The sequence below is a fragment of the Panthera onca genome, chromosome A2, assembly GCF_046562875.1.
Source record: "Panthera onca isolate mPanOnc1 chromosome A2, mPanOnc1 haplotype 2, whole genome shotgun sequence".
NCBI classification, from domain to species: Eukaryota; Metazoa; Chordata; class Mammalia; order Carnivora; family Felidae; genus Panthera; species Panthera onca.
In genome coordinates this window covers 150,408,555-150,436,453 of record NC_138340.1, presented here as the reverse complement: position 1 = coordinate 150,436,453, position 27,899 = coordinate 150,408,555, and the positions used below count along the sequence as shown (strand labels likewise).

The 27,899-nt window shown below is 49.6% G+C and overlaps 1 protein-coding gene across 1 annotated transcript; it reads left to right on the top strand.

Moving 5' to 3' along the window:
• The first annotated feature begins 28 nt into the window (after positions 1-28).
• Positions 29-27,899, top strand: WDR91 (WD repeat domain 91). The gene is made up of 15 exons (XM_081795075.1): positions 29-200; positions 1,713-1,892; positions 2,440-2,647; positions 4,219-4,301; positions 5,534-5,664; positions 6,754-6,919; positions 15,488-15,643; positions 17,154-17,347; positions 18,072-18,222; positions 19,812-19,906; positions 20,048-20,216; positions 22,457-22,565; positions 23,357-23,469; positions 24,767-24,964; positions 27,396-27,899. Exons 1-15 carry the CDS (start codon positions 78-80, stop codon positions 27,558-27,560), a joined length of 2,241 nt encoding a protein of 746 aa, XP_081651201.1. The 5' UTR covers positions 29-77; the 3' UTR covers positions 27,561-27,899.

The following is a 27,899-nucleotide window of genomic DNA, read 5'->3' as shown; positions in this document are numbered from 1 at the left end:
CGGGCCCCGCCCCGCGCGGCCCAGGCCCCGCCCTCACTCCCTCGCCTGCCGCGGCGGCTCTCGGCGCTGGCGCAGCGATGGCGGAGGCCGTGGAGCGCACTGACGAGCTAGTCCGGGAGTACCTGCTGTTCCGCGGCTTCACGCACACACTGCGGCAGCTGGACGCCGAGATCAAGGCGGACAAGGAGAAAGGGTTCCGGGTGAGGGACTGGCGGGCGCGGCGCGGGCAGAGGCGGCCCCGAGGGAGACCGGAGCGGGCTCCCCCACCCCAGCACTGCCCTCCGGGGCGGGAGTGGCGCTGTCACCGCGCCGGGGGACTGTCGATATCAGCGCGTCTGGCCCTCTCCTGACACACGAGGAACTGAGGTCTTGAGAGAGAACGCGACTTGCCTGAAGTTGCTCGGCGAGTCAGGAGCATCGCTGAGGCTGGAGCCCAGGTGCCCTGACTCCTGGTCCAGGTCGCGGTCCTCCGCTCCAGCCTCCCAGCAGGTGCTGGCCTGTTGGCTAGGATGGAGATAAAGGTTTTAGGAGCTAAGGATGGGTAGATAGTTGAGTTTGGGCAACAGAAACATTCAAAAGTTGGCTTCCGATGTCATTGGGAGCAAAGGGGTCTGCAGTCGAAAATGTCAGCTGGGTTCAAATATCTTTTGGTGTTTGTTAAAAATGGCTTTGCCGGTGACTTATTGGCAATTTGCCCCTGCAGTTGAGGAGAACCTTGCTGTACGTTTTAAAACATTATATGTCCCCTTCTCAGATGTGATTTTTTGTTGAGAAGTTCTTGGAGTTTGTGTGTGATTTGTGTGTTTGCTGACTCTAATTGGTGTTGGCAGGTGAACTGTGAGAGAGGCAGTGAGCTAGTAGCAAAGAACGCTGGGGGAGGTAGGAGACCTGAGGTCTCCTCTTGCCAAAGTTAGTGGTACTTAGTGGCAAAAGCAAATCATTTCAGCTCTCCAAGCCTCAGTGTCCTGCTCTGTAAAATGGGGATGTTCCTGGGACACCTGGGTGGCTCAGTTGGTTTAGCGTGGGACTCAGGTTTTGATCTCAGGTCGTGGGATCGAGCCCCGGGGCTGGGTGGGCATCCTTGCTGGCTTGTGTGCTCTCTCTCTAAAAAAAAAAAAAAAAAAGAAAAGAAATGGGGATGTTTGGTATTGGCATCTAAAGCCTTTTACAGACTGTGTACTCTGGTGTGATTTCTCACAAGGAGGTGACTTCTTTGCCTTTCACTCTGAGCCACCGCAGGGGCTGTGGTAATACTTCCATGACTTGCAGGGGTCAGTCAGAGCTTCTCTCTGGGAGTCTTAGACTCCTGGAATGTCGGAGCTAGGAGGAGGATTATGGAGGTTCTCTCTTTTATGTGTGTGTTTTTTGAAATCTTAGGCATTCGAGACCACAGAGTCGAAGTGACATTGTCAAGTTGGTTGAGGAAGACAGACACAGATCCAAGACCTAGACCTCCTGCTTCCAGGGCCAGAGGGCTTTTACCCTTGAGCTTTCCATGCTTGCTGGAGGGTCAAACCCCATATCTAACATCAGGAAATAGCTCAAAAGCTATTACGTTACTATGTTTTGAATGTTTTCTAGATTGCCGATTTAGAAAAAATTCTCATACTCAAAGCCCAAGCAAGAGGAAAAAGGTGTATTAACTGTGTGAGGTGATGGGAAAATTCCCTCTTGTCCTTCACCACCACCTGTGTCCCATGTTTCTCCGCCAGGTGGACAAGATTGTGGACCAGCTGCAACAGTTAATGCAGGTGTATGACTTGGCTGCCCTTCGGGATTACTGGAGCTACCTGGAACGTAGGCTCTTCAGCCGCTTGGAGGATATATATAGACCCACCATCAACAAGCTGAAAACCAGCCTGTTCCGCTTTTATCTCGTCTACACGATCCAGGTGCTTGTTAGTTCAGGGATTCCTCGGAGAGAGTTCTTTGATCCCGAAATAGATTTTAACTTCTGGGGAGACCTGTCTGTGTTACTTTGGGAGAGGGTGGAACCGTCACAATGCAAATTATTTCTTGACTGTTTTCCTAGTTTTTTTCCCTTCTCATGTGTAGATCATCTGACTTGTCTTCCTCATTCCTGTTTCCTCTCGTTTTCAGCACATAAGCCTGGGTGGTGTTTTAAAGAATATAAGTAGGTGGGTTAAAGCTTGGGGAATAAAGATTATAGCCTACCCGGGGGAATAAGTCACTTAGATTGTTTGAAAATCAATGAAGAATTAATTTTTTTTAGGGTGGCTTTTATCTCCAGGACTTCAGTTTGAACGAGCTTCTTTAAAATTATAAGGAACTTGAGAAAAGAGTGATGTCATTTATTTTATGGAGTTTGTAGACTATATTTGGCCACTTACCTGGCAGGCTGATACCCAGAGGCTGATGAAGAATCTTACTCTGGATGTCTGTCTCTTCCCCCTTCTTGCTACCTCCTCGTCTTGGCAGACAAACAGAAATGACAAAGCTCAAGAGTTCTTTGCAAAGCAGGCCACAGAGCTCCAGAACCAGGCTGAGTGGAAGGATTGGTTTGTCCTGCCCTTCCTGCCGTCCCCAGACACCAACCCCACCTTTGCTACGTACTTCTCTCGACAGTGGGCCGATACCTTCATTGTGTCCCTGCACAACTTCCTGAGCGTACTGTTTCAGTGCATGCATATCCTTTCAGCCGCCTGGGGCCGGGGGCCTCCTCTGAGGCTTCCAGACAACGTGATCAGTGGCTGCTGCTCTCGATGCAATTGCTTCTGCAAAATGCCCAAAGACGGCTGTCATGTGTTATGTGAGGGGGCTGGACAGATTGTGATTATTTTTGTCAGTAGGCCAGGAAATCGTCAATCTTCGTCCGGATGCTGCTAGACAGCTGATGGGCATGAGCAGGGACTGCAGTGGCAGTGGGGGACAAGTGGCTGGCCCTGGGAGGAGCCCTCAAATCGGGCTGAGCAGGGGTTGCTGCTGCTTAGCAGAACTGGCCAGCCGAGAACACCCTCTCCGTGCGTGCCCTGTGCCCCTGAGGATATTACTTGCCTCTGTTGAGATTAGGTAGCAGGTCAAAATACTTCTTGGGCTAGAACTTCCTTCCTGTGTTTGCATTTGGGTCACACTCTGACAGTGACCTCAGAGTTCCTCAACTTGCCAGAAAACAGAGCAGCGGTAGGAATATATGTATGGGTATTGAAGAGAGAGAGAAAGAATATTGATATTTATAGCCTACCCTGTTTACCATTTTGTCATGGAAAGCCTGCATTTTTGAGGCCCAGGAGATCCCCATTGCTCATGCTCTCTAGGCTAGAATTCTAGAGGAGGAGAAGGGAGTCCGGTTTGAATGGAGCTGCTTGGTGAGTCACTGATAAATCGGGCGTTGTAGAGGCCGGCCCATGGGTGGCCGTTTTTGGCCTCTGGGAGGGGCACTGTTTGGTGGAGGTAGGAAGGGTGCCCTTTCCTTTTGTATTGTGAGTCTAGGTGTCAATTCCACTCTTGCCGGGTACAACCGGTCCTTCTGCCCCCTGTTCTTTATCCTGAGGACTTTCAGACTAAACTAGGAGGGGGCTCTGCCCAGTAGCATTTTGCATGACCATGTGGGCCTTCTAGGTCTTTTCAGTGTAGGACAGTGCCCTGCAAACTAGGTCACATGCATTTGAGCACAGTTCATGTCCCCAGTACTGAGGCCCTGCCTGCTTTGTGCTCCTCCTGACTGAAGCAGTTGAGGGTTGTTGGGAAGGACTGACCCCCGATCTAGAATGTGGATATTCATAGGATGGCATGTTACTGTCCAATCTGCAGAAAGCTCTCTCTTCAGTCTAAACCTTTGCTAGGGAGAGGTTCGGTCTGGGGAGGGGAAGGCCATGTGGCCGAGCCTTCGGCCCAGCTGGTAGACCAGTTGGCCCCTGGGGTGGCTTCTAACTGAGTGTCTGCACTGACCTTGCTACAGCTTAGACAGGCCGTGAAGTCCACTGAATGCTTGCTCTTTCCTGCTGGTATTTGGGAGAACACGCTCAGGGTTGGGTTTATGTCCTCTCTGTGGGCTGACCAGCCAGATTGTTATGAGTGTCTGTATGTCTGAAGAAAGGCCAGAGCCGGCATCAGGGGAGGGACTTTCATACAGCCGTGGAGGGCCAAGTCTGTACTCTTTTCCCTCTGACTTATGTTCAAGGGTTTTGCTGCTGGGTCAAGAGTTTGGGAAGGATTTTTAATCATTTTCAGTCAGTCTTTTTCTTTAACTTTGTGCACCTGTACCTGTGATTCTGAACTTTGATGCGGAATGCCAGAGGACCAACCAGGTTCAAGAAGAAAATGAAGTTCTTCGCCAGAAGGTCGGTTCTGAAACACACTTGCTTCTTGGGTAGAACTTCTGCTTTTCATGTGTGAAATTAGGTAGTGGTGGTGGGGGCGCCTGGGTGGCGCAGTCGGTTAAGCGTCCGACTTCAGCCAGGTCACGATCTCGCGGTCCGTGAGTTCGAGCCCCGCGTCAGGCTCTGGGCTGATGGCTCAGAGCCTGGAGCCTGTTTCCGATTCTGTGTCTCCCTCTCTCTCTGCCCCTTCCCCGTTCATGCTATGTCTCTCTCTGTCCCAAAAATAAATAAAAAACGTTGAAAAAAAAAAAAAATATTTAAAAAAAAAAAATAGGTAGTGGTGGTGGAGGGCTGATTAAAAATAGGAAAGCAATGATCTCAGATGGAGGCGAGCCACCAGAAAGTCAGTATGGGAGATTTGGGGTCTGGAGCAGTCTCTGAAAACCAGAGGCCAGGTTCGTATTTTGAGTCTTGTGTATAGCATGAAAAGCATAGCAATGGTAATGAACTTTCAGAGGAGAAGGACCCATGTGCTTTCATGCCTTATAACTTTTGTATGTCTCTTTCATACTTCCAGTCCTTTTCCACATACATCCACATCTATGGTGTTTACAGCCCAGATATGAATTAATTGTTCTGCTCAGCTCCATGATCCTCTAGGTGTGTAAAACAATAGAGCCAGGGGACCCACATTTGCCTTTGCATTTTGTCTGAGGAGCATTTCTCTGTCCTTGAAGTTAAGGCATCTGTAGGTCTTTTTTTTTTTTTTTTTTCCCCAGAAAAAGGAAGATTATAAGCTGTTTAGATTTTGGGTGCATGTGCCTATGTAATTTTTTTTTCCAGGCATAAAAGTCAAAAATGCTGAACTTTACTGAAAAAAATGTTCTGTGAGAGTTCCAGAACCTGATTTTGTAGATTTTGTAGGTTCCAAAGAGCAAAGGATGGCATGGAGCTCTTTTTCTCCATGAATTCAGGAAGAAGCAAGTCAAATGATACAAAGAAAAAAAGTGGGATTTGTGTGTCTAACAGTCGTTGTTTTCTCACCTCATGGTGGTCAAGTAACAGGTGCCACTTGCCCTTTTTCCACCCCCCCGCTCTGCGGTGAGCAGAGGGTGAGACGGGCGTCCTGGGGCTGACGCCCAGTGTCCTTTTGAGCCAGTGCGGTTGAGTGTTGGATGTGATGTGTCTCATGCGCCTTGGCAGAGGGAAGGCAAGGTGAGTTTACCACCTGACTCGCCCCCACCCCTGCGCAGCTTTTTGCCTTGCAAGCCGAAATCCACCGCCTGAAGAAAGAGGAGCTGCAGCCAGAGGAGGAAGAGGCCTTGGTCCAGCACAAATTGCCTCCTTATGTCTCCAACATGGACCGCCTGGGGGACTCAGAACTGTGAGTGTGTGCCCGCTTCGGGGGTGGGAGGGCCTCCCCCTCTCCCATCTGCCCCTGTGCTCTCACCTCGCCCCGGCCCTCTCACTCCTGGTGACAGGGAATGGCCAGAGAGCCTCCTTGGCCCTCATTGTTCCTGTCTGAGCTTTCTGAGTAAGGTCCCCTGGCCTTTCGGGCCCCCAGCCTCTGAGCCCGCCCTGAGGGAGGGGGACTGCACATCCAGATGTGCGCAGCAGGGATAAATAAACCCGATGCTGTCGTGCAGCCTGGGGAAGTCTGTGTGTGTTGAAAGGAGGGCCTCAAGGGTGAAAAGGTTGGCACTCAGCGGGCGGTGGAAGCATGCACCTGTCTGAGGGCCTGAAGAGGTAGGCAGATGGGGAGAGAGGTATTTGAGCAACCTTAAAATATAGCAAGTTAAAGCAGAAGTCCCAGCTGATGCTAATGGTTGTAGCCTTGAATAACCCAAGGCACACAGTGGTCACCCAGCCATGGACTGGTGAGTGAGGATGCAGACCCAGGCAGGCGTATTCCACACATGCACGTGGCCAAGGGCTGTCCCAGGAGCAGCTGGTCCAGTTTCTGAGCTAGCAGGGTCCGGTGGAAAGCAAAGGCAAGCCAAAAATGTAACTTAAACATTTTTACTTAAAGTAAAAAGAAACAAGTGAAGGTAATTTTATGATATATTTTATTTAGCCCCATATATTCAAAACATTTCAACATGTGATAAATGTAAACAAAGTATTGATGATGAGCTATTTTACACTCTTTTTTCATGCTAAGGCTTGCATTCTGCTGTGTGTTTTGTACCTCCAGCACGCCTCAGTCTGGACCAGACACGTTTCAGGTGCTCAGTGGCGCATGTGGCCAGTGGCCATTGGCCCGCACAGCTCTGAGCTTCACCACGGCCCTGCACACTTCACCGCTGTGCCAGATAGGCTGCTGGCTCCCTTGGGTACAAGAAATAGTACCGAGGATAATGCCAACTTAGAGCACAGGCGTGTGCCCCTGGAGCCGTCCACAGCTCAGGAGGCCTGTGCTTCGGGTTTCCCCGGGTCCCCTCCAGCCCCGTGACCTTGTGTGTCTGCTTTCCAGAGCCATGGTGTGCAGCCAGAGGAGCACTTCCCTCTCCCAGTCGCCTCGAGTGGGTTTCCTGTCCTCGTTGCTGCCTCAGAGTAAGAAGAGCCCCTCGAGGTTGTCACCTGCCCAGGGTCCCTCGCAGGCTCCGAGCTCGGCCAAGAAAGAGCCCTTCAGCAGTCAGGTGAGCACACAAGACCTGCCTTTCTAACTCCTTCCTGGAGGCCCTTGACCTCTGACTGGGCTCTCAGACCCACGTCAAGTGCGGTCTTGATTGCCCTGTTGTTAGGACTGATTTCTCTGCTATGCTGATGAGATTCCTACATTCACATCCCGTCTGCTTTCTTCCTCTCTCCCGCCTCTCCCTCATGCATAAGCGATGGCTCTGCAGGATGAGGGCATAGATAAGACCATGGTGGGGGATCCGAGACAGTAAGGAGGGAATCCACTTCACACATCCCGTGCCTACCCGCGTCCCCTCTTCTGGTCAGAATTGCAGGTGTCGTGGGCAGAATGAGACAGTAGGCAGGTGCGTGCTGCTAACCAAGGGTTGAGACAGGTCACAGCCCCACGTCTAACCCAGAGGGACCTTCACCCAGCACGCTCCACTCTCCGGCACCTGCAGTCCCATTCCAACCGTCAGGTGTCTGTGACACCCTGCAGGGGAGTGGGTACATGGCCATGACGAGTATGCTTGAATCTCTTCTCTTTTCTCATAAATTCCTCTGAACTCCTGAAGGCTCGTGACTGGGATTTGGTGGCTCAAGGGTAAATTCGAGCCATTCTGGAATTTTGAATTTTTGGTGATATAAAGTGGTGTGTAGAGAAAGGGTAAATTAGAGTTACTTCTGAATCAGTGTATTTCTTCTACAAGTTGGTATTCACTGATTCAGCAAAGGACTTTTTGTTATTTTTCACTTTTATAGAAACTTGCAAGAGAATTCTTTTATGCCAGTTCACACCCCAAACAGCCGTGGGTCCCACTGAGTAGTTTTCCTGGCAGAGATGGTCAGAATTCATTGCTTTCCGCAATGCCTTCCAGAGTGAAAGTTTGACAGACCCACAGTTACACTCTGTTGCTTGGGCAGGGACCCTTTCTCTTTTAATGTATTTTTTTTAAGTTACAGGTAAAGTCAGTTGTCATAAAGTCTGCCTTCCTCTCCTACCACCCTTGGCTTGGGAACAGTTGCAGGTTGGGGCCGCCCTCTGCGGCAGGGAAACGGGGGTCTACTCCAGGCCGCCATTGGGACGGCGGGGCTTTCAGCACAGCCCTTGGCTTTGGTATTTCTGTTGAAGCACAGATGCTGAGCAGGACACTGGAGAGGAAAGAGTGCGGGCTCGGGAGGCCAGCGGTGTACTTTCAGCCCTGGCTCCTTGTGTCTCATCCTTGCTTAGATCGCTTGAACTCACCCCGATTTGCCTGGGCTGATACTAATACATAATCCTCGAACTGCTACAGGAGCCCTCGGTGTATGCAGGGCCTGGCAGATCGCACCCAGTACATCTTAGTAGTGCTAGTTGTATTAGTGAAGGTACTGGCCTACTTGGGCACCCGACTCAGCCCTGAGACCTGAGGTGCCAGCAATGCAAAATGATTGTCACCTGGCATTCATGAGGCCTGTTGGCAGTCAGAACAATCCTGGTGATTGCTATGGCTATTTTCCTGAATTCCAAACCTGAAAATTCAAATTCCAGTTCTATGGAATGTGGCTGAGTAAGTTTTACTGTTTGCTTTGCAGATCTCTGTCACAGTGCGATATTTTCTAAGTGTAATAGACGATGCATGGGATGCTAGGTCTCTTGAAAAATGCAGGAAATCATGAAATTCAGTTTCATTAAGTTGAAATGAAAGAAAACACAAGGATGGGTTCCTTGGGGTTAAGCTGGTGGCCTTGTTCTTTATGAGATCAGGAAGTAGGTGTCACATGGTGAGATTGGAATGGGGTTGGGAACTTTTTGTGCAGTTCGTGTTCAAGAGATGAGGGTAAGAATTTGTAATTTGCGGCAGGCCACGTGGCTTAGTCAGTTAAGCATCTGACTCCTGATTTCGGCTCAGCTCGTGATCTCCCAGTTCGTGAGTTCAAGCCCCACATTGGGCTTGTGCTGACAGTGTGGAGCCTGCTTGGGATTCTCTCTCCTTCTCTCTCTACCCCTCCCCTGCCCACCCTCTCTCTCTTTCTCTCTCTCAAAAAAAAAAAAAAAAAAAAAAAAAAAAAAAGAATTTGTAATTTGCAGCAAGCAGTCCTTGCCTCTAAAATATATTCAAATAGAACTTGGGTCACTGTGTGGCATATTAACAGAGCAAAGGTAGCTCTCTTTCCGTTTCATGAATGGAGGTGATAGATATCTACATCTGAAAAATTCAGTGGTTGTGAGTCACTTGCGGTTTTATTAATTTACTAACTAGACTCAGCATTCAATTCTGAAAACAACCTGAACTTTGAGGTTCAAGAAAATCACAGAATTTTAGAGTTAGAGGAAGCTTAAAGGTCATCTGTATAGAGGAGCACATCGGATTGATTGCCTCCTGTGATGTGGAGCTCACTACTTGTCCATGTAGGGATGTTTGCCTGTTAGCAACCTGTTTGTAGAAACCTCTGTATAATTATTACTTGCTAATCTTAGCTTTGCCCTTTGAGCTACGTCGAGTAAGGCTTCTTGTTAGGACACTTCCTGTCTTTCCATGCTAAGCACTCACTGTTCATTCTTCTCTCTCCCCTCCACTCTTTTTGCCATATGATGTGATTTCTAGACCCCTCACCATCCTGCACCCCTTCTCTGTGGGGCATTCTTGTTTTTTAATTCTTCCGTTACAATTGATATGCTAAATTTGAGTGTACAACTCAAGATTGTGCGCTCTTACCAATAGCAAATGCAGTTAGTTGTGTGATCACTTCCTGTGATTTTAATGATGCATACCTTTTAATTTAGTAGAAAATGACATTGGCTTTTTTAATAAACCACGTTGCTTTGTTAGCACATTTGAAGCACCTAGTCTTTTTCTCACTATTGCCACACCAGAGCTCTCTTTCTTTTTCACTAGTGAATAAGCAAACAAAAAACATATGCTGTGTTATTAACTTAGCAATAAAAATGATCAGGCCTTCCTGTTTTAAATGTTATTTATATGTAACATTGTAAGTTTCAATCCCATCAGCATTTTGCCCACTTGTGATGGGTCATTGTAACTGAAATGTTCGTGGCATTATAGGTGGTAAAGTGTATGGTGATGCGCTCTCTGTGCTTTTATGAATCTGGAGGCAAAATGTAAGAAGCAAGTGGACATAACTCTAAAACCACAGCTCCCAACTCTTCGGGGGTGTCCGTTACAATAGCACCTGAGGGCAGCTCCCCCCTGGCTCATGCTGCCTGCGCTTTTGCTCCCTCCTTCCCTCCAGCCATGTGATACCACTTCTTCCTCACCCACTCAGACTGCGCTCGTCACAGAGATAACCTCTCATTGGCTGTAATGTAAAGAAAGCAAACTTCTGTATTTGTAATTCTTATTAGTATCAAATTACTTCCTAGCTACTGAGCCGTCAGTGACAGCTGCCCCTGGGGCTGTGTGCCCGGATTGTATGGGGATGGAGGAAAAGGGGGTCCTCTTCCACGACCCTTGTTCCATAATTTTATGTGTTATGAGGGCCTGTCTTCTGGGTGGCTTTATTTTTACTTCAGGTGAGACCAGATTACTGGAATTTGTGTCCTGCCCCATTTGGATGACCACCTGGTAAACACTGTTCAGGCCAGTGACAATTCTGTCTTTCTCCAGAGAGAAAGGCAAAGGCAAAATGATGGAACATAGGTTAAAATATCTCTTCTGAACTGTAGGAGACAGGTAGGTTGTGATAGAATATGACAGAATTTAATCTGGGCCATTTGGACTGTTCTATAACTCTGGTAGTTGAGACTTTGATGAGGTTTGCTCTTACAACTGTGGATTACCAGTATTATCACAGTAAACATTGTTGGAGTTATGTATGTTTGTAGCGAGACACAAGTTTACTTTAACCTACTTATTAAAGTGTTTTGTGGAGAGCTGCATTCATCAGCTTTTAGCACCTTATTTTTTGTTGGTATTGTTCACCCTTCTTTAGTGAATAACTGAGATCTGTTTGAGGGAGAAGCTCTCTTTAAGCAGGATCTGATAGGTCACGTGTAGGTCCATAGCTCTCTTGCTGTAAACTACCCTATCATGAAGAAGGTAGTTCTTCTTAATTTGTTGTCGTGCCTTTTGTTAACACCTGTTTGAATTTTCATTTTGGAGTATGGTCCAGCCCTTACCTGATGATCTACTGGACAGCTCCCCTGCCGTCTTGACTTGGCAAGCACTGCCTTTGCACTTCTTAATGTTGCATTTCCTGTCCTTGCTGGGGAAGCACTACACGTGGCTTTTGTGTCAGCTAAGGGAATTTGAAGTCCATCCCAAGCCTCTCTATTCTATCGGTATGGGCTAATTGAACGCTCTTAAGACTTAGCACTGAAAAGGGAAAAGACACCATTTCTCCTATATAGTGGGCGAGTAAGGGAAGAAAAAGAGTGCCACAGAGTACCTGCCTGCCCTCTGTAGCATATCCCCCCCTTTGTCTCCAGGCTGGATCCCCTGTGGTCTGTGTACTTCCAGGGCATGAATGCAATAGTATATGGATTCTTTGCCCTCTTCTTCTGAGTTACCAGTGTAAAGATCTCTTGGTCAGGTTGATTAATCTGTCAAAACTGCGTAATAGTTGTTCCAGGCTTTTTGAGACTTCCTCACTTGCCCGGATCCCATTATTTTGGAAAATAGCTGTCAACCTGGGAAACTGATCTTCCTTCTCCTTCCACTGCTTATGTAGCTAGCTCTAGGGTTGCCAAAGCCACCTTTTATTCAGAAAACATGGCCTCGACTGCCGACTTTTTTGGTCTTTTCTATCAAAATGTTAGAACTTTCAGAGATATATTTTGGAGCTCTCCTTTTCTATATTTGAGCCCTCTTTTTCTCTTGATAAATGTCTATTTTATCTTTTTAAAAAACTGGCTGTTTATTGATCATTTATATTGTCTTTTTAGTCTCTATTTCATTAGTTTTAATTTTGATCTTTATTATTTCCTTTTTCTAACTTTGGGCCTCATTTGTTTTTCTAGTTCCTAAGGAGACTGTTCATTTAAGATCTTTCTTTTTTCTTAATATAGGCATTTATTGCTATGCACTTCCCTCTTAGAAGTACTTTGGCTGCATCTCATAAGACTTGGTATGTTGTGTTTCCATTTTCATTTGTCTCAAGATATTTTTTTAATTTCTCTTTCGATTTATTCTTTGATCCATTGATCAGGAACATGTTTAATCATCACATATTTGTGAATTTTTAAATTTGCTTCTTGTAATTGATTTGTGGTTTGATACTGTTGTGATGCTTGATATGATTTCAATCTTCTTAAATTTGTTAAGACTTGTTTTCTGGCCTAACATGATCTATCCTGGAAATGTTCCGTGTGCTTAAGAATGATGTGTATTCTGCTTCTGTTGGATGGAATATTCTATGTCTTTTAAGTCCATCTGATATGATGTATAGTTCAAGTGCAATGTTTCCTTATTGATTTTCTCTCTGGATGGTATCTCTATTGTGGAAAGGCAGGTACTGAAGTCCCTAACTATTATGCATTGCTGCCTGTTTCTCCCTAATGTTTGCTTTTTATATTTGCTCCTTTATATATTTATGCTCCTCTGTTGGTGCATAAATACTTAAAAGTATCATATCCTCTTACTGGATGGACCCCTTTATCATTACATAATGACCTTCTTTGTCTCTTATTACAGTCTTTTGCTTAAAGTCTATTTTGTCTGATGCAAGCATAGCCACGCCTGTGGAATTCTTCAGTCTGATTTGCCCTGTTGATTGGAGATAGAGAGAGGAATCAGTGGATTTGTGTAATGAGGGCTGGCACCATTGTGTCATGTCTCAGGGAGTGAGTACTGCCCCCCGGGACCATGTGAAGTACACCATGGTTTCAAGACCTCTTTGTTAACAGTTATCTTGACCATCTCTTACTTCTGGGCAGGTAAGAGAAGTCTTCTCCCACTTTCTAAAGCTGCGGAACCTCTTCCGTGTTCCATGAACCATGGGTTACTTCTCAGAAATGGATAGAAATGGAGAAGGGCCTTGTCTTTTTTAGCTCTGGAATTAGGATATTTCTTCTTATCTTTTTTACTCACTGTCACTTTTTTTTGTGCTCTTTTCATGATATTGCTTTCATTAGGTTTCTTAGAGCATGGGATTTGCCGTCAGATTTGGGCGTGAATTCCACCTCTGTCTAGTTTTCCCTACACGAGCAGTAACTTAAGCCTCCGTTCCTTGTGTTAAAATAATGCCCTCATCTCTATTTTAAGGGGACATTTGTAAAATTCTTAGTTCTTTTTCTTTTTTTTTTTTTTTTATGTCTACCTATTTTTGAGAGAGAGACAGAGCACCAGTGGGAGAGGGGCAGAGAGAGAGGGAAACACAGAATCTAATGCGGGCTCTAGGCTCGGAGTTGTGAGCACAGACCCTGACGTGGGGCTCAAACCCACAAACTGTGAGATCATGACCTGAGCTGAAGTTGGATGCTTAACTGACTGAGCCACCCAGGTGCCCCAAGTTCTTAGTTCTTATTAGCATGGTGCCTTGCCTATGGTAAACATTCAATGAATAACATGTATTGGTTATTGTTACTGTTGGTTTTCTTCTTAGGTTATTTCTTTTATCTTGACTGAGAACCCTACTTCTCTCAGAATAAGGCAGAATGTGGAGAGTCAAATACTTTTCCCTAGAAGAAAGTTCTGTCTCAACCAGAAGTTGATACCCCTGACGATCACCTCAGTCAGAAAAACAGAAATAACAAATACCCTGAAGGTTAGCCTCAGTTAGGCTCTACGTGAACTAATAGTTCTTTAAAATTTCCTTTTTAACTCTTCTGATGACTCCAGGGTTCCAAGGAGTCTGTGTTAATCATTTTATTTATTTATTTATTTATTTACTTACTATTTTAAAGAAATGTTTAAGATTATTTATTTATTTTGAGAGAGAGAGACAGTGCAAGTGGAGGAGGGGCAGAGAGAGAGGGAGAGAGAGAATTCCAAGTAGGCTCTATGCTGCCAGTGCAGAGCCTGACGAAGGGCTTGAACTCACGAAACCGCGAGATCATGACCTGAACCGAAACCAAGAGTTGGACAGTTAACTGACTGAGCCACTCAGGCACTCCTGTGTTAATCATTTTAAGTTGTTTAGTGTTAACATAAAAAATAACAAAAGGGGTGCCTGGGTGGCTGAGTCAGTTAAGCATCTGATCTCAGCTCGGGTCTTGATCTCAGGGTCATGAGTTCAAGGTCTATGTGGGGCTCCACGCTGGGCATGAAGCCTACTTAAAAAAATAATAAGTAGAAGTAGAAAACAACAAGTGGACTTTGGTTAAGCTTATACTCTTGACTTATGTCTTATGTGCAAATGACGTGCAGGTTTCAGGTCTAAAACCTGAGTGGCTGTTTGCATCCAAATCCCTTTGCTAAGAATATAAAATAAGGCAGAGGAAGGAGCAGTTTTGAGCATCACACTTTGTGGGAATAAGGTTGGGAAAAACCCAGCCAGATAATTTGGAAAGATGATGTGGTGACAACTCCTTTTAAAAAGGCTCTAGATTCTGTGTCTCCCTCTCTCTGACCCTCCCCTGTTTATGCTCTGTCTCTCCCTGTCTAAAAAATAAATAAAACATTAAAAAAAAAAAATTAAAAAGGTTCTAGAGGGACGCCTGGGTGGCTCAGTCAGTTAAGTGTCTGACTTTGGCTCAGGTCATGATCTCATGGTCTGTGAGTTAAAGCCCCTGCATTGGGCTCTGTGCTGACAGCTCAGCCTGGAGTCTGCTTCAGATTCTGTGTCTCCCTCTCTCTCTTCCCCTCCCCTGCTCTCTTTCTTTCTCTCTCTCTCAAAAATAAATAAATATTAAAAAATAAATAAATAAATAAATAAATAAATAAATAAATAAAAATTAAGAGGCTGTAGATTACGAATCTTCTCTCCATGGAAGCAGGGTGAGGATTATTGAATTCATTTGCTATATAGCCTTGGTGGACTTCATCACTCTTGTCATGAAAAGGGGCCAGAAGATGCCAGTTTCTTTCCTGCCAGTTTCTTATCTTGCTCATAGGTCCTTGAGTTTCCAACAGTTTCTGTTAAGAATTTCTGGTTGTCTAGTAATCATTTCCACATACCTCGATATTTAACATTAGCTGGCTTAGTCATTAGGTTGGCCCAAAACAAGAGCGGGTATCGTGTTCATTTTTGCCTCCAGGGAGGTGATTGTATGTTGCATACATTTTTTTGTATTGTCCAAACATACGGTTGCTTGAAGATGTTTACAACATAGGACCTGACTTGCCTCATAATCATCACTTAGGATGCACTGGTCTCCTCCCCCTTCACTAAAGTTAATTGTTCTGATTAGAGGAAGGAAATGTGTGCATCTGTCTCCAGGTGATGCTTATGGCAGGCTAAGGAGTGCTGGTGACTTACCTCCTAAAACAGGGAGAACAGAAAGGGGGGCGTCCACACTGCTCGTGCTCCACTCTGGACTTAGCCTGTAGGCTGAGATCAGAGCATTCTGGCCGGGAGGACCCTTTCCCGGGAGCTGTGGGCTGAAGGAGCTGCTCCCTGGCTTCTGCCTCCCCCTCCCCCCAGCGGAGGTGCCGTGGCCTGGGCGCAGGCAGCAAGTGACTTCTCACAGCCCGCATGTCGTCCTGTAGACCGCGAAGGGAAGGGACCCGGCGTGCGGGCCCAAGGACGGGAAGAGCCTCTTCGGCGGGCTGGCCTCTGGGGAGTCCAGCTGGTCCCAGCACCGGCAGCGGCGCCTGCAGGATCACGGCAAAGAAAGGAAGGAGCTTCTGTCTATGACTTTGCAGGTATGGCTCAGTCTTGGCATCACACGAGTGCCTGCAGGGACATCCCCGCGGCTACCGTTGGGGGCCACGGAAGGAGGTGGGGTGGCGCAGAGCCTGCCCGTACCTCTCTTGACTTCTACGTAATACGGCTAGCGTGTCAGAGGCTCTGGGAGGCTTGGCAGGAGAGGCCTGTTTCCCTTGGTTTAGGCCAGAATCACCCAGCCTTGCCCCTTCACAGCCTCCCTTTCTCCTGCATCGCCTGCTGGAGATGCTGTGCTGACACACAGTGGTGCGGCCCCGGGCCGTTGCCACGCTAAACCCCGGGACTCTCCTCACCCTGGAAATGGGTCAGAGTCTACTCTTTGTGGCAGTAAAGCTGCTTCTCTTTCTGTCACCTACTCCAGCGTGAAAGGAGAAACCCAAGGGGTTTACTGGCTGAGTCATCCTGTTGACCATTTATCTCGTGATCGGGACTACTTTTAAAAGCACTGCTGCCGGTTACCAGCCCTGTGCCGGTTCCAATTTGATGGCATAGACCCTTAAGCCTCTGATCTCAGATTGTCCTCTTCCGACACCGTAGGATGAAAGGCACACCTGAGCTCGGCCGCTCCCGGAAGGCACCTGTCTGAGCTCAGAGGTCTCTCTTCCTCTGTTATTTTTATCCTGTAGACCCGTGGTTTCTGCTACCCTAAGGAGCACTTAGAGGAGCCTTGGGAGCCAAGGGGCTGGTGGAGATTGCCCTGGCTGATGCCGCCTGGCCTGGGTTATGTGTGGGTGAAAGGCTAGTAGTCATGGCGGTCAGCATTTAGTGCACCAGGGGGGCAGAGACCAGGGCAGCTGCGGACGCGCCAGGTGGCAGAGGGGCAGGTGCCTTCTGGTGCCCGGCCTTGTTCCGGCCTCTGCTGCTGTCCTTGAGTCTCTATCTTTATGCCCGGCCAGTCACCTCAGTCTCTTGGTACCTCCTTTTCAGGAGGAGGTGCGGGTTGGTATGGGGGAGATGCTGGTGAGGGGCTAGGCTTGCCTCTGATCTGGTTTCACATCTGAGTCCTGCCCATTGCCAGCTCTTGACCTTGGGTAAGTTATTTAACTTCTGCTTTCAGTCTTTAGTTTCCACAGTTATTAAATGGGGTTAATCATAGGATCTCAGATGGTTTCAGGAAGGATTAAATGAGAATCAAATGTGGTCACACAGTGCTTGGCACCTAGTAGGTTCTCACTAATTTTTATTGTCGGCCAGTCCTGGGTCCTGTCAGCTGTGACAGGCAGAGGGTACCCATGGCCCACTACTCCCTCAGCAGGGTCTCTAGACAGGGGCCATCAGCAGAGCGGGAACCTGCCTCTCCTGGGGCAAGCTGGGTGGTGCTCTTGGCGTTCGGAGCTCTTTCTACAGGTCTACAGACCCTGTACCCACTGAGAGCCCCCCCCAGCGTGCCGTAGCCCGGCATCCTAGATGTCCTGCAGTGTGTCCCCGAATGGCTGGGCCCAGTGCAGACCCTTCGCAGGTAACTCGTCCCCACTTTGCCTGTCACAGAGTGCAGAGAAGAAGCCTGAAACTAGTGGCCCGGAGGCCGAGTCCTGCCCAGAGCTCCACGTGGAGGCGCTGGAGACATTGACGCGGGCTTCCGCAGCAAGCGCCGAGGGAGGAGGGGTCCGTCCTGAGCAGCCGTTCATTGTGCTGGGGCAGGAGGAGTACGGGGAGCACCACTCCTCCATCATGCACTGCAGGTGGGTGGGGGTCTGGGGGCAAGGCCCCGGCAGGAAAGTGCTGACTGGGGCGGGGGCTGGTCTCCCTGGGAAGCCTGGGTTACGAGGCTGTGTGTGCGAAGGTGTGGCAGACAGGAGGTACGCGTGGTGGGCTGGTCCCCGAAGGACTGTGGCCGTCCCTCCAGAGTCACAGGAGGGCTGAACAGCTGCTCTTGGCCTGGGCAGCCTCTCTGTCCTCTCTAGCTGTGGGACTCTGGAGTCTCAGGAATAGGCTACCTTTTACTGGAACTCCCTAAGACTTCATTATAATTTGCCTCACGTTTGTACTTTTAGGTAAATATTTATGTATAAGGTTTTAGTCACACGTGGTAAAAGCTTGATCTTTATAAGAAGCCCTCACGGAAGGTAGTTTTCAGACAGTGAGTGTCCTCCCTGCCCCGGGAGCCGATGGCTCTGGAGTGTGATGCAGGAGGCACCCCAGTGCTCGGGGCCGGGGCCGTGCCTACCTTCCCTGCTGTTCTGTCCCCGTCGTGGACCACAGGGCTCAGCACATACTAGGTCCTTTGTAAGCAGTTCCTGGGCGACCAAACACATGAATACTTCTAGAAGTAGTCCACACCCATCCTTGGCGTGTAGGCGGTTTGAGAAACAGTTGAGAAGTCAGCAAAGCAGTCTGGGCACTAGCTGAAGAGGACGGTGCGCTGAGGCAAGGATGGTAACAGCTTCCTTCTCTCTCCCGTCTTAGAGTGGACTGCTCGGGGAGGAGGGTCGCCAGCTTAGACGTGGACGGGGTCATCAAAGTATGGTCCTTCAATCCCATCATGCAGACCAAAGCGTCCTCCATTTCCAAGTCGCCGCTGCTCTCTCTGGAGTGGGCCACCAAGCGGGACAGGCTGGTGAGTGACGAGCGATGCGTGCCTCATTGCGGTCTAAGTGAGGAGTTTCCAGCTTCTGGCACCAGTGGCTGAGCCGAGGCAGCCAGGCCAGGCCCCTCCCTTCTCTCTTCCTGGGAGTCGGTGGGGCACACCTCCAGACTGTCCGATCAGGGCTCCTGCTTGGGGGCGGCAGGGAAGCTATTGGATTAGCAAGAATTGAAATCAGATGGTCATGGGACCTGCAGGACGCTCCTGCCAGTTGGTGAGTGTCTCTCCTGCCCCCTGCTCTCCCCCATCAGCTCCTGTTGTCTGTCCCCTCTGACAGCCCAGCACAGATGTTCCCAGCTGCCCCTCCTCCTGCAAGACCCCTCCCCGGGCCAGGCCCTCTGGGAAGTGGCTGAAGCTGGTGGGGATGGTGTCCTATTTGGGGTCCCCACACGTCTACTACAGTGCTGTTAGCACAGCGCTCTTTTTCTTTCTGGACGTTTTTAATACTTGAGAGAGGATTTGCAGTTGAAGAGGTCAAGTTGATTTAAGTGTTTTCTTTCCTTGTATTCTGTTTTGAGGAGATGATGCAAGGCAGCCCAAGGGGCAAACCTCATTGTTTTTTTAAATAATTTTTGACAACCTGCAGGGATTATCCTTATGCTACTAGGACCTCAGGACTTAGCCTATACAAGTGTTATCTGCCAGTGTGAATTTGAAGTTAGAATATAGGTAATATTCCTGGGGGACACCCTCAGACCTGCCTCTGGTTCTTCTTCTGGCATTACCCATTATTATCTTTTAAGCTTTTTACCCAATCAGTCACAAATGCCTGAAGGCAAGGATAGCCTCTTGTATTTTTCCTGGAGACCTTTACAGGCCCAGAGCCAGAGCTGTCCCCAGAACATGCAAACGGGGCCTCACCCAGGCCCGGCAGGCTGCCGGTGGTGGCGGGTAGGTGAGGGAGAAGGAAGGACGGGAACAACTGACATTTAAAACTGACAGGGAGCGAAGATCAGAGCATCTCATTTAATCAGCCGGCACCTTTCCAGGTGTATCTGAGGTGATCTCTCTCTCTCTCCCAGTTCATAGATGCCTTCTATAGTTTTGTTTCTGTTCAAGGTCACCTCTAAGGTCTCCACGTAATTTTTTTAAAATTTTTCAAATCTTTATTTTTGAGAGAGAGAGAGACAGAGAGAGACAGAGAGAGAGAGAGAGAGACAGAGCGTGAGCAGGGGAGGGGCAGAGAGAGGAAGACACAGAATCCAAAGCAGGCTCCAGGCTCTGAGCTGTCAACACAGGGCCGGACGCGGGGCTCAGACTCAATGGACTGCGAGATTGTGACCTGAGCTAAAGTCAGATGCTTAACCAACTGAGCCACCCAGGCGCCCCGGTCTTCATGTAATTTTTAAATGAGGTCCGTTGTAGCCAGATATCACCTGGTTGCGTGGAGGTGTGTTTAAGTGGGCCTCGCCCCTACTGCCTGCCCAGACCTGCCCCTCGCAGGAGTAGGCCCAGCCCTGCAGTGCTCCTCCCTGACACACTCCCCCTCCTCCCCCCCCCCCCCCCCCGCCGCCCCGTGCTGTCCTCTGTCCTTCGTGCCTCCCGCCCCTTCTCAATTCTAGCTCCTGCTGGGCAGTGGTGTGGGGACAGTGCGTCTTTATGACACAGAAGCCAAGAAGAATCTCTGTGAGATCAGCATCAATGACGACATGCCCAGGTGAGTGGGAAGCCACTGCCCACCCCTGCCGTGCTCTGTGGGGGGGCCTGCTTCTGCGCCGGGCCTTTTGGCCCGTCTTCTGTGGCAGGACCAGCCTCCGGGGGCCGGCGGAGTGCTGACCCAGCCCCGCGTCTGTTGCAGAATCCTGTCTCTCGCGTGCAGCCCCAACGGGGCCTCTTTCGTCTGTTCGGCCGCGGCTCCGAGCCTCGCTTCCCAGGTGGACTTCTCGGCTCCAGATACCGGCAGCAAGGGTACTGACCAGGTTCCCGGCAAGCTGCTGCTGTGGGACACGAAAACCATGAAGCAGCAGGTGCAGGCCCTGCCCCTGTGGGTCTCCCCGTGGGTCTGTGTGGGGTCACACTCCGGGCTCGCTCTCCCGTCTTTCCGATGAGCCGCCTCCTCTCTTTGCTCTGGTCTCCTCTGATTTTGATTTGTGAGGAGGGTTCGAAGTGGAAGTGTTGAAAAGCAGTAACACTCGGGTTGGGCAGCTTGCTAGCGACTTAAGTCATTGAGAATTGTGCCCCCGGCTGAGAAGTCATACGCAGCCTATCAGAGGGCCCTTGTGGCTTATAAAATTTGTTTACTTTTGTTTATATTGAAAAGCTTTAACAATTTTTTGAGCGGTTGTGGTTCACAACAAAATTGGGAGGAAGGTACAGAGGTCTCCTACATGCCCCCTGCCCCCACGTAGACACACCCCTACTGCGTCCCCCACCAGAGCATCTGCAGTGACCGCCTAATCCCCTAAAGTTCAGAGTTGATCTCAGGCCTCAGTCTTGGTGTTGTACGTTCTCAGGGATTGGACAAATGTATGAGGACAGGTACCTACCACTGTAGTATCACACAGGCTGTTTTCACTGCCTAAAAACCCTCTGTGCACCTCCCGTTTGTCCTACCACGTCCCCCCAAACCCTGGCAGCCGCTGACCTTTGTAGTGTCCCTGTAGCTTTGCGTTTTCCATAATGCCATGTAGCTGGGATCTTACGGCATTTTCGCATTACCTTCTTTCGCTTATTAGGCATTCAAGTGGCTTAGTTTTTTTTTTCAACGTTTTTTTTTTTTATTTTATTTTTGGGACAGAGAGAGACAGAGCATGAACGGGGGAGGGGCAGAGAGAGAGGGAGACACAGAATCGGAAACAGGCTTCAGGCTCCGAGCCATCAGCCCAGAGCCTGACGCGGGGCTCGAACTCACGGACCGTGAGATCGTGACCTGGCTGAAGTCGGACGCTTAACCGACTGCGCCACCCAGGCGCCCCTCAAGTGGCTTAGTTTTTAGGAGACAGATGTGGACTCTCTTTCTGATTCCGTTAGCTTAGTATTTCATAAAAATGACAGCAGCAGCTGAAAGAGGTGGGGACGCATGCATGTTCTTGAGAAGTGACAGCCACGTGAAAGCTGACTTGTGGGCCACGTGGCCCACCTTCCTCAGGAGCCGAGGACGGTTCCCACCTAAAGTGGCGGGTTCCCGCAGCTGTGACCCTCAGCCCCTAGAGAGAGAAAGGATGTGTAAACTCACACATTTAAAAGGCAGTGACGTTGCTCATTAAAATTAGTTTTGGGACACAAACGTGGCATGGCCCTTGCCTCGAACAAATGGTTTTCTGATGTCACTGGACGCTGGGAAGGGTCCCTGTTCTGTAGACGGGCCGTATTCCGAGGGTCCAGTTGGCACCTCCCTGCGTCTGCCTGTAGAAATGGTGTATATTCCCAGCAAGGGGTCTCCCTGGAGCTCAGGTTTCAGGGCCATGCCTGAATTCCTGACCACCGTGTCCTGCCACGTCTGTTCTCCTCTCTAGTTTTCCTCATCTTGCCAGATGTGCTCCACTTAGAAACGGGTGCCTCTCTGCAGCCGTCCTTCTCCCTCACTCCACGCGGTCAGTCCTGAGCAGACGGCCCCACCTGCAGAGTGTTTCTGCCCACTTCTCTGCACTTCCAGGGACGCACCCTAGACTCGCGCCCCCGGCCCTCCCACCGGAGGGAATGGCAGACCCTGTGGCATGTCACACCGCTCCATTCTTCCAGATTTCCCACCCACACTGGCCCAGGGCCTTGCACGGTCTGCTATCCCCGCCCTTCGGCCTCGTGGAGTGTCCTGTGGCCGCAGGCCCTACCCACGTGCTCTCCCCTCTCTAGAGAGTTCTTATCCCACTCAGTCTGGCAGACATCTGTCCTCCAGTGTCTCTTAGATGCTTTCCCTTCTCCAGTTTAATTAGATCCTTCTTAATCTCGTTCTTTTCCTCAAAAGCACGTCCCGTAATTTTATGTTCACTTGTTATCTTCAGAGTTTTAATGAAATACTGAGTACGTACAAAAGAATGTTGCAATCGAAGGCGTATAGGATAATGAGAAGAGAAGCTGTAACGTGAACCCGTACATATTGTCACAGTTTGAAAGTGGAACCTTCAACGCTTTTTATGCTCTCGTGTGCCCTTTGCATTCTTGGCCCCCTTCCCCTTGCAGACAACCTATTTTGAATTTCGGGTTGTTACTGTTTTACAATTTCCAATTTAGTTAGTTGTTTTTTGTTTTGGTTTTTGTTTGTAACTAGCTCCAGTTCTCCCTGGACCCCGAGCCCATTGCCATCAACTGCACGGCCTTCAATCACAATGGGAACCTGCTGGTCACAGGGGCGGCTGATGGCGTCATCCGCCTGTTTGGTAAGTGGGTGTGCTCACGGCAGTCTGGTCCCCTCCTCCGGTGTCTCAGAGAAGAGAGTTGGGTTTTTGCCGGCTGGACTAGAGGCTACTGCAGAAGCCCAATTCAAGATGCTTGAAATAGAGCTTAACTTTGGTCCGAGTCTGCTCTTTTCAAAACCTCCGGAACCAGTCACCTTGCATGCGGTCAGTGTCGGGGGACCCCGGGAGTGCTGGGGCTCAGCAGTCCTTGAGTCCGGACTGTTTGATCCGAGTCCTATGGCCTGAGTGAGATCCAGGAGGACACGTGAGAGTAATGCCGTGCCGTCTGCTTGGCATGGCTCGTGCGTTCTCTGGTAAAGGTGTGTCGCCGTTTGAGGATCCCCGAGGCAGACCTGCCTCTGGAGACTCCGGGTCAGAGAGTCTGGGAGGGAACTAGGGACTGTGTCCAGCAGATCCCCCAGGCGCCCTGGTGGGAAGTTACCTAGGAAGCGGTGGGAGGCCTCCTAGGAAGGATTTGTGTGTCCCCCTCAACTTCTGGGCTCCCCAGAGGAGCTCAGGCTCTGCCAAGAGATTCCTGAACCTCTTTTTTGACCCAGTGTTAAAAGCTTCTATTTTACATTTGTTAAACAGACGATTAATACATTGGCGGAGAGAACTAGCAAACTGAAAGGCCTTTTTGGCAGGGCTCAGCTCCGAGATACCTGTAGTTTCCAGGAGGCCCTCTGCCTCCAGAACAGCTTCTGCCCTTCTGTCAGGGGCGGATGCCTCCCCGGGGCCTGGGCGGGGGTCTTAGCGGCACCTCATTGCCTCAGATATGCAGCAGCACGAGTGCGCCATGAGTTGGAAGGCCCACTGCGGGGAGGTCTATTCTGTGGAGTTCAGTTACGACGAGAACACCGTGTACAGTATCGGTGAGGACGGGAAGGTAGGTGGGAGTGGATTTGGATCGGGAACTTCCCTTCCGCTGGGTTAGCCATCTGAGAGATTCCAGAGAGCACCAGAGAAGCGGGGGTGGGGGGTGGGGTGGGGGGTGGGGGGGGGGGGTGAGATGAATCCTGACCGTGCCCTTTACTGGCACTGTGACCTTGGGCCCCTCTCTGCCTCACCGTGTCCTGTGTGTAATAGGGGTGTAGTAGTAACCAGTCTCCTAGGACCGTTGTGAGGTTTGCACAAGTTTAGTGGGAGGTGGCGGTTATGAAAGGGAAGAACCCAGCCTCCCTCCTTGTAGCAGAAGTGACTCTTCCCACTACAGGTGCATTAGCGGCGTCCAGATTAGGGCCGGGTTGTGCTGCGTTGACCTTGGTGGTTGGGTGGTCACAGCATCACGTGTAGAGTTTGCTTCCTAGAGTCAGTGCCGATAGGCCTGAGTGGAGTCAAGAAAGGTAAAATAAGCCGGGGATAAAAGCAAAGAGAAGTGCCCCCTTGTCTATTCTTTCTGGAAAGACACATTAGGACCTGTGGAAAGGGAGCTGGGGTGGGAGGCAGGAAGGCAGAAGTGGGAGAAAGTCTTGGTTTTCATGTGTACCCTCCGGTACGTTTGGATTTTATACGATGTACCTGTAGTATTCATTGAAAACTGTAATTACAAAATAAATCCTTCATTTGAAAACTGTGGGAAGGGAGTTTTAAATTAAAGCTTGACTTCCTATTTATGTGAGTAGGACTCTCAGGTAAGAGGTGGTCAGACGGGCCTGTCCGTGATGTAGGCTAAAGGATTATATACACTATAGTGCGTGGAGCTAATTGATGATGATACCGCGCATGTTCAGTTGATAACAATGCGGAGACATCGGGAAGATATTTGGGATGTGTCCTCTCTTTGCTTCTAAGTCAGAAAGATCTGGTTGGGTTCTAACCCTAGAAACAACAACAACAATCGCAGTAATAGTCATGATCTCTTGGAGCATTCCCCTGCTTCAGAGACAGGAACCCAAACAACGGCAGCTGCCTGCCCTTTTCCTCTCCTGGAGTCAGGCCAGAGAGAAAGCCCAGGCTCTCATGTGAAGTTACAGACTCTTTCTAGATGTTCTTCTCTGAAAGAATGTTTAAGTTGTGTTGGGCAGGGGTGCACTGAGGGGTCATCCCGCCACCTTTCCTGGTGGGCTGTAGACCCACGGCCTCTGCTCTGGGATCCACCTTTGCTCCTCCTCCCGGGCTGGGTGCCGGGGAGCCACGGCCAGCTCCTTCTGGAAGAGCATTCAGGTTGTGCTTTGTGGTTGCAGTTCATCCAGTGGAACATCCACAAGAGTGGCCTGAAGGTGTCTGAGTACACCCTCCCCGCCGACGCCACGGGCCCCTTTGTGCTGTCAGGTTACAGCGGCTACAAGCAGGTTCAAGTTCCCCGGGGCCGACTCTTCGCTTTTGACTCGGAGGGAAATTACATGCTGACGTGTTCTGCCACGGGCGGAGTCATCTACAAGGTACCGGGGGTGGGGGGGCTGTCACGGTGGGTAGGGAGGTCCCCCCTGGAGGTCTGGGCCAGGCTGAGCATGGGCCTCCATCCCTCTCCCTGCCCTGTGTGGCCCCAGAGAAGCCTCTGACCCCGGATGGATAGCTCCTGGGGTCTCCTTGCTGCAGGCCGGGCAAGGGGGCCGATTCTCAGCTCAGGAGTGGGGACAGAGTATGGCACGCCTGTCCTTTTCTCTGCTTGTCCATTTGCAGATTCTGGACCTTTTCTGCTTTTGTTCCTTGGGAATAATACCTATTATAGAAAACACGAAGAAATAGGGAGAAGGGTTGGAAAGAGTGTTGGGTTGGGGAACATGCCTCACACAAGCAAGAGCTTTCTGTGGTCTGCTTTAGTTACTCTAATGTGGTATAGATTTATTAGTTTATTGGGGATCCCATGGATCATGGATATTCCAGTCCCATGGCCAAAGCAGAAATCTGGGGGTGTGATTGATCACAGCATGATGTAAGTTGTCCGCTTTGGTTTTGTCCCTCAGTTTATACGCTTGTTTTAATTCTCGTGTCCGAGTTTCTCTGGTTCATGTACTTTGTAAAATATAATTGTATGAATTTATAAACGTCTTGTATTTTACTAATATTATCAAACAGACTAGTGATGAGGATTTGAGTTGTAGCCTAAGCATATGTTTATGGTAACCACACAAACCAATTCTTAGCCTCACTGTTAACTCTTTGCCTAACGGTGGTATTTAGGCTGTAGGGATAGAGTCACAGGTGGAATGTCCTCTGCTTGGGGGCTCTCCATGCCCTCATTGCCATGGCTCATCAGTCAGTGGACCGCACGTGGTGTGGACAGAAGCTGTGAGCAGTTGTTGGTCTAGGCGCTGTGTAGTGCACGTGGGGGAGAGAGCGCGATCCTGTTCTTCTGGGATTCACACTCAAGACACCACCACCAGGGACAGGGCAGTGTTGGGGTTCCGAGGGGAGGGAGCTGGGCAGGGGCCGAGTCCTCAGGGAAGATCCCCTGGCAGGTTGTGGGGGGTGGTCTATGGATTTGAGGCCAGAGGAGAGACAGGGAGGAAGGCAGGCCTTGGGGCCCCACAGAGATAAAGGCACGTGAGAGCACTCGAATGGGATGGGGTGTAAGGAGGACTCTGGAGATGTAGTGTCAGGAGCCTTCTAGACTGTTGGCTTGGAGCGTGGCCCTGGGGCATCTGGGCTTACCATCAGTGAGGCTCCTCTTTTCCACACATGATGTGTCTAGTGGCTCTTGGCCTTCGTAAAATTAGCTCTGCAGTTTCTTGTAATTGCTGTCGGGAGATGCTGTAAAAATAAGAGCTTTCTGTTTGCAAGCCTAATTGTAGTTTATTTTATTTAAAAATTGAGTTTCAGTTAGGTTATACTTCGCTCTCTGTATGATTTTATGTGTGTTGCATGTGTTTGTATATTTGTAACGATGAGCCTTTGTCACTTGTTATTTGTCCTGATCAGCCTTTGTCATTTGTCCCAATCAGCCTTTGTCGTTTGTCCCAAATGCCTCCTCCTCTCCTGTCCTCCTGCAGCTGGGTGGGGAGGAGACGGTTCTGGGTTTCTGCCTGAGCCTGGGTGGCCACCAAGCCTCTGTGGTCACTATGGCCTGATGATTTGCAGTCAGACGTGCTCTGTAACCAATTAATGGGTCCGAAGATTTCCCTCTGTACAATTTTTGAAATGCCAGTTATGGGGTCTGATTTACTTAAGGAATATAATGAACTTTGGATCCTGTTTTTATGATCTTTAAACAACTTATGATTTAAATTTATTTTTTTATTTTTTTATTTGATATTGATTTATTGATATATTTTTTAAACAACTTACGACTTTTAAAGATGTTTTCTCCACAAAGGCCAGAGACTTCTGCGTCCTACTCCTGGGTGTTATCCATAGCCGGATTAATCATTATTCATCGTGCTCCTGGCTTCCCCTTCCTCGTTACCTGCTGACTCTTCATAGCTGTGGGCTTGGTGGGAGAGGGGGAGCCTGTGCATGTGTCCTCAGGGGCCTGCCTGTGCCAGCACTGTGCTGGGTGCCACAGCTCGTATTCCTGTGGGAAGCAAATGGGCAGCCGAGCAGCAGATCCAGGATCTAATGCTGGGGAGCAGTAAACCATGTAGGAAAAGAACTGGGCGGGGAGTGCCGGTTAAAGGTGGCAGAGAAAATTCTCTGGTCCTTGAGAACGTATGATCTTGTTTTCCACCTGAGACGAAGGAGTAACTATAGTTGAGGTAGGGAAGGCGCTTCCTGGCCCAAGAAATTAAACTGAGATCTTCTGGAAAGGTGGGCATGTGTGCCCGGGCACGTCCTCAGATTGGGGTAGCAGCCACCAGGCTCGAGGCAGTTTGGTGAATAAAGTAGCTGTGTTTGTGAACAGTGCCTGCTGACGCCGCCTCTCTTGTCTTGCAGCTGGGTGGGGATGAGAAGGTTCTGGAGAGCTGCTTGAGCCTGGGTGGCCACCGAGCCCCCGTGGTCACTGTGGACTGGAGCACCGCCATGGACTGTGGGACGTGCCTCACTGCCTCCATGGATGGCAAGATCAAGCTGACCACCCTCCTGGCGCATAAACTCTGATGGGGCCCAACCCGAGGGACGCCCACGGAAGCAGTATTATTCTGGGGGGTGTGGGGAGATGGGACGGGAAGACAGGGCAGTCTGCTTCCACTCCTTGCCGGTGCGGGGAGTCTTCAGGGAGAGACTGGACGGGAGCCGCACGGAGTCGTGGCACGAGTGCCCTGGAGACCCACAGGCTGGGCTGTGCCGCAGGCCTGTTCCGGGGGCAGGAGGAGAGCTCGGGAAGCAGGAGACGCATCGTTGATGGCTGCTCTGTTGGCCCGGGAGAGATTGACAGTATTTTGTATATATTTGCTCGTTTTTCATCATTTTTTTAAAAAAAGAATGCTCTCGCTGTCA

Coding starts and splice junctions, on each gene's coding strand:
- WDR91 (XM_081795075.1), top strand. CDS start 78: ATGGCGGAGGCCGTGGAGCGCACTGACGAGCTAGTCCGGGAGTACCTG. Junction 6,920..15,487: donor AAGAGCCCTTCAGCAGTCAG/GTGAGCACACAA, acceptor GTCGTCCTGTAG/ACCGCGAAGGGAAGGGACCC. Junction 15,644..17,153: donor TTCTGTCTATGACTTTGCAG/GTATGGCTCAGT, acceptor TGCCTGTCACAG/AGTGCAGAGAAGAAGCCTGA.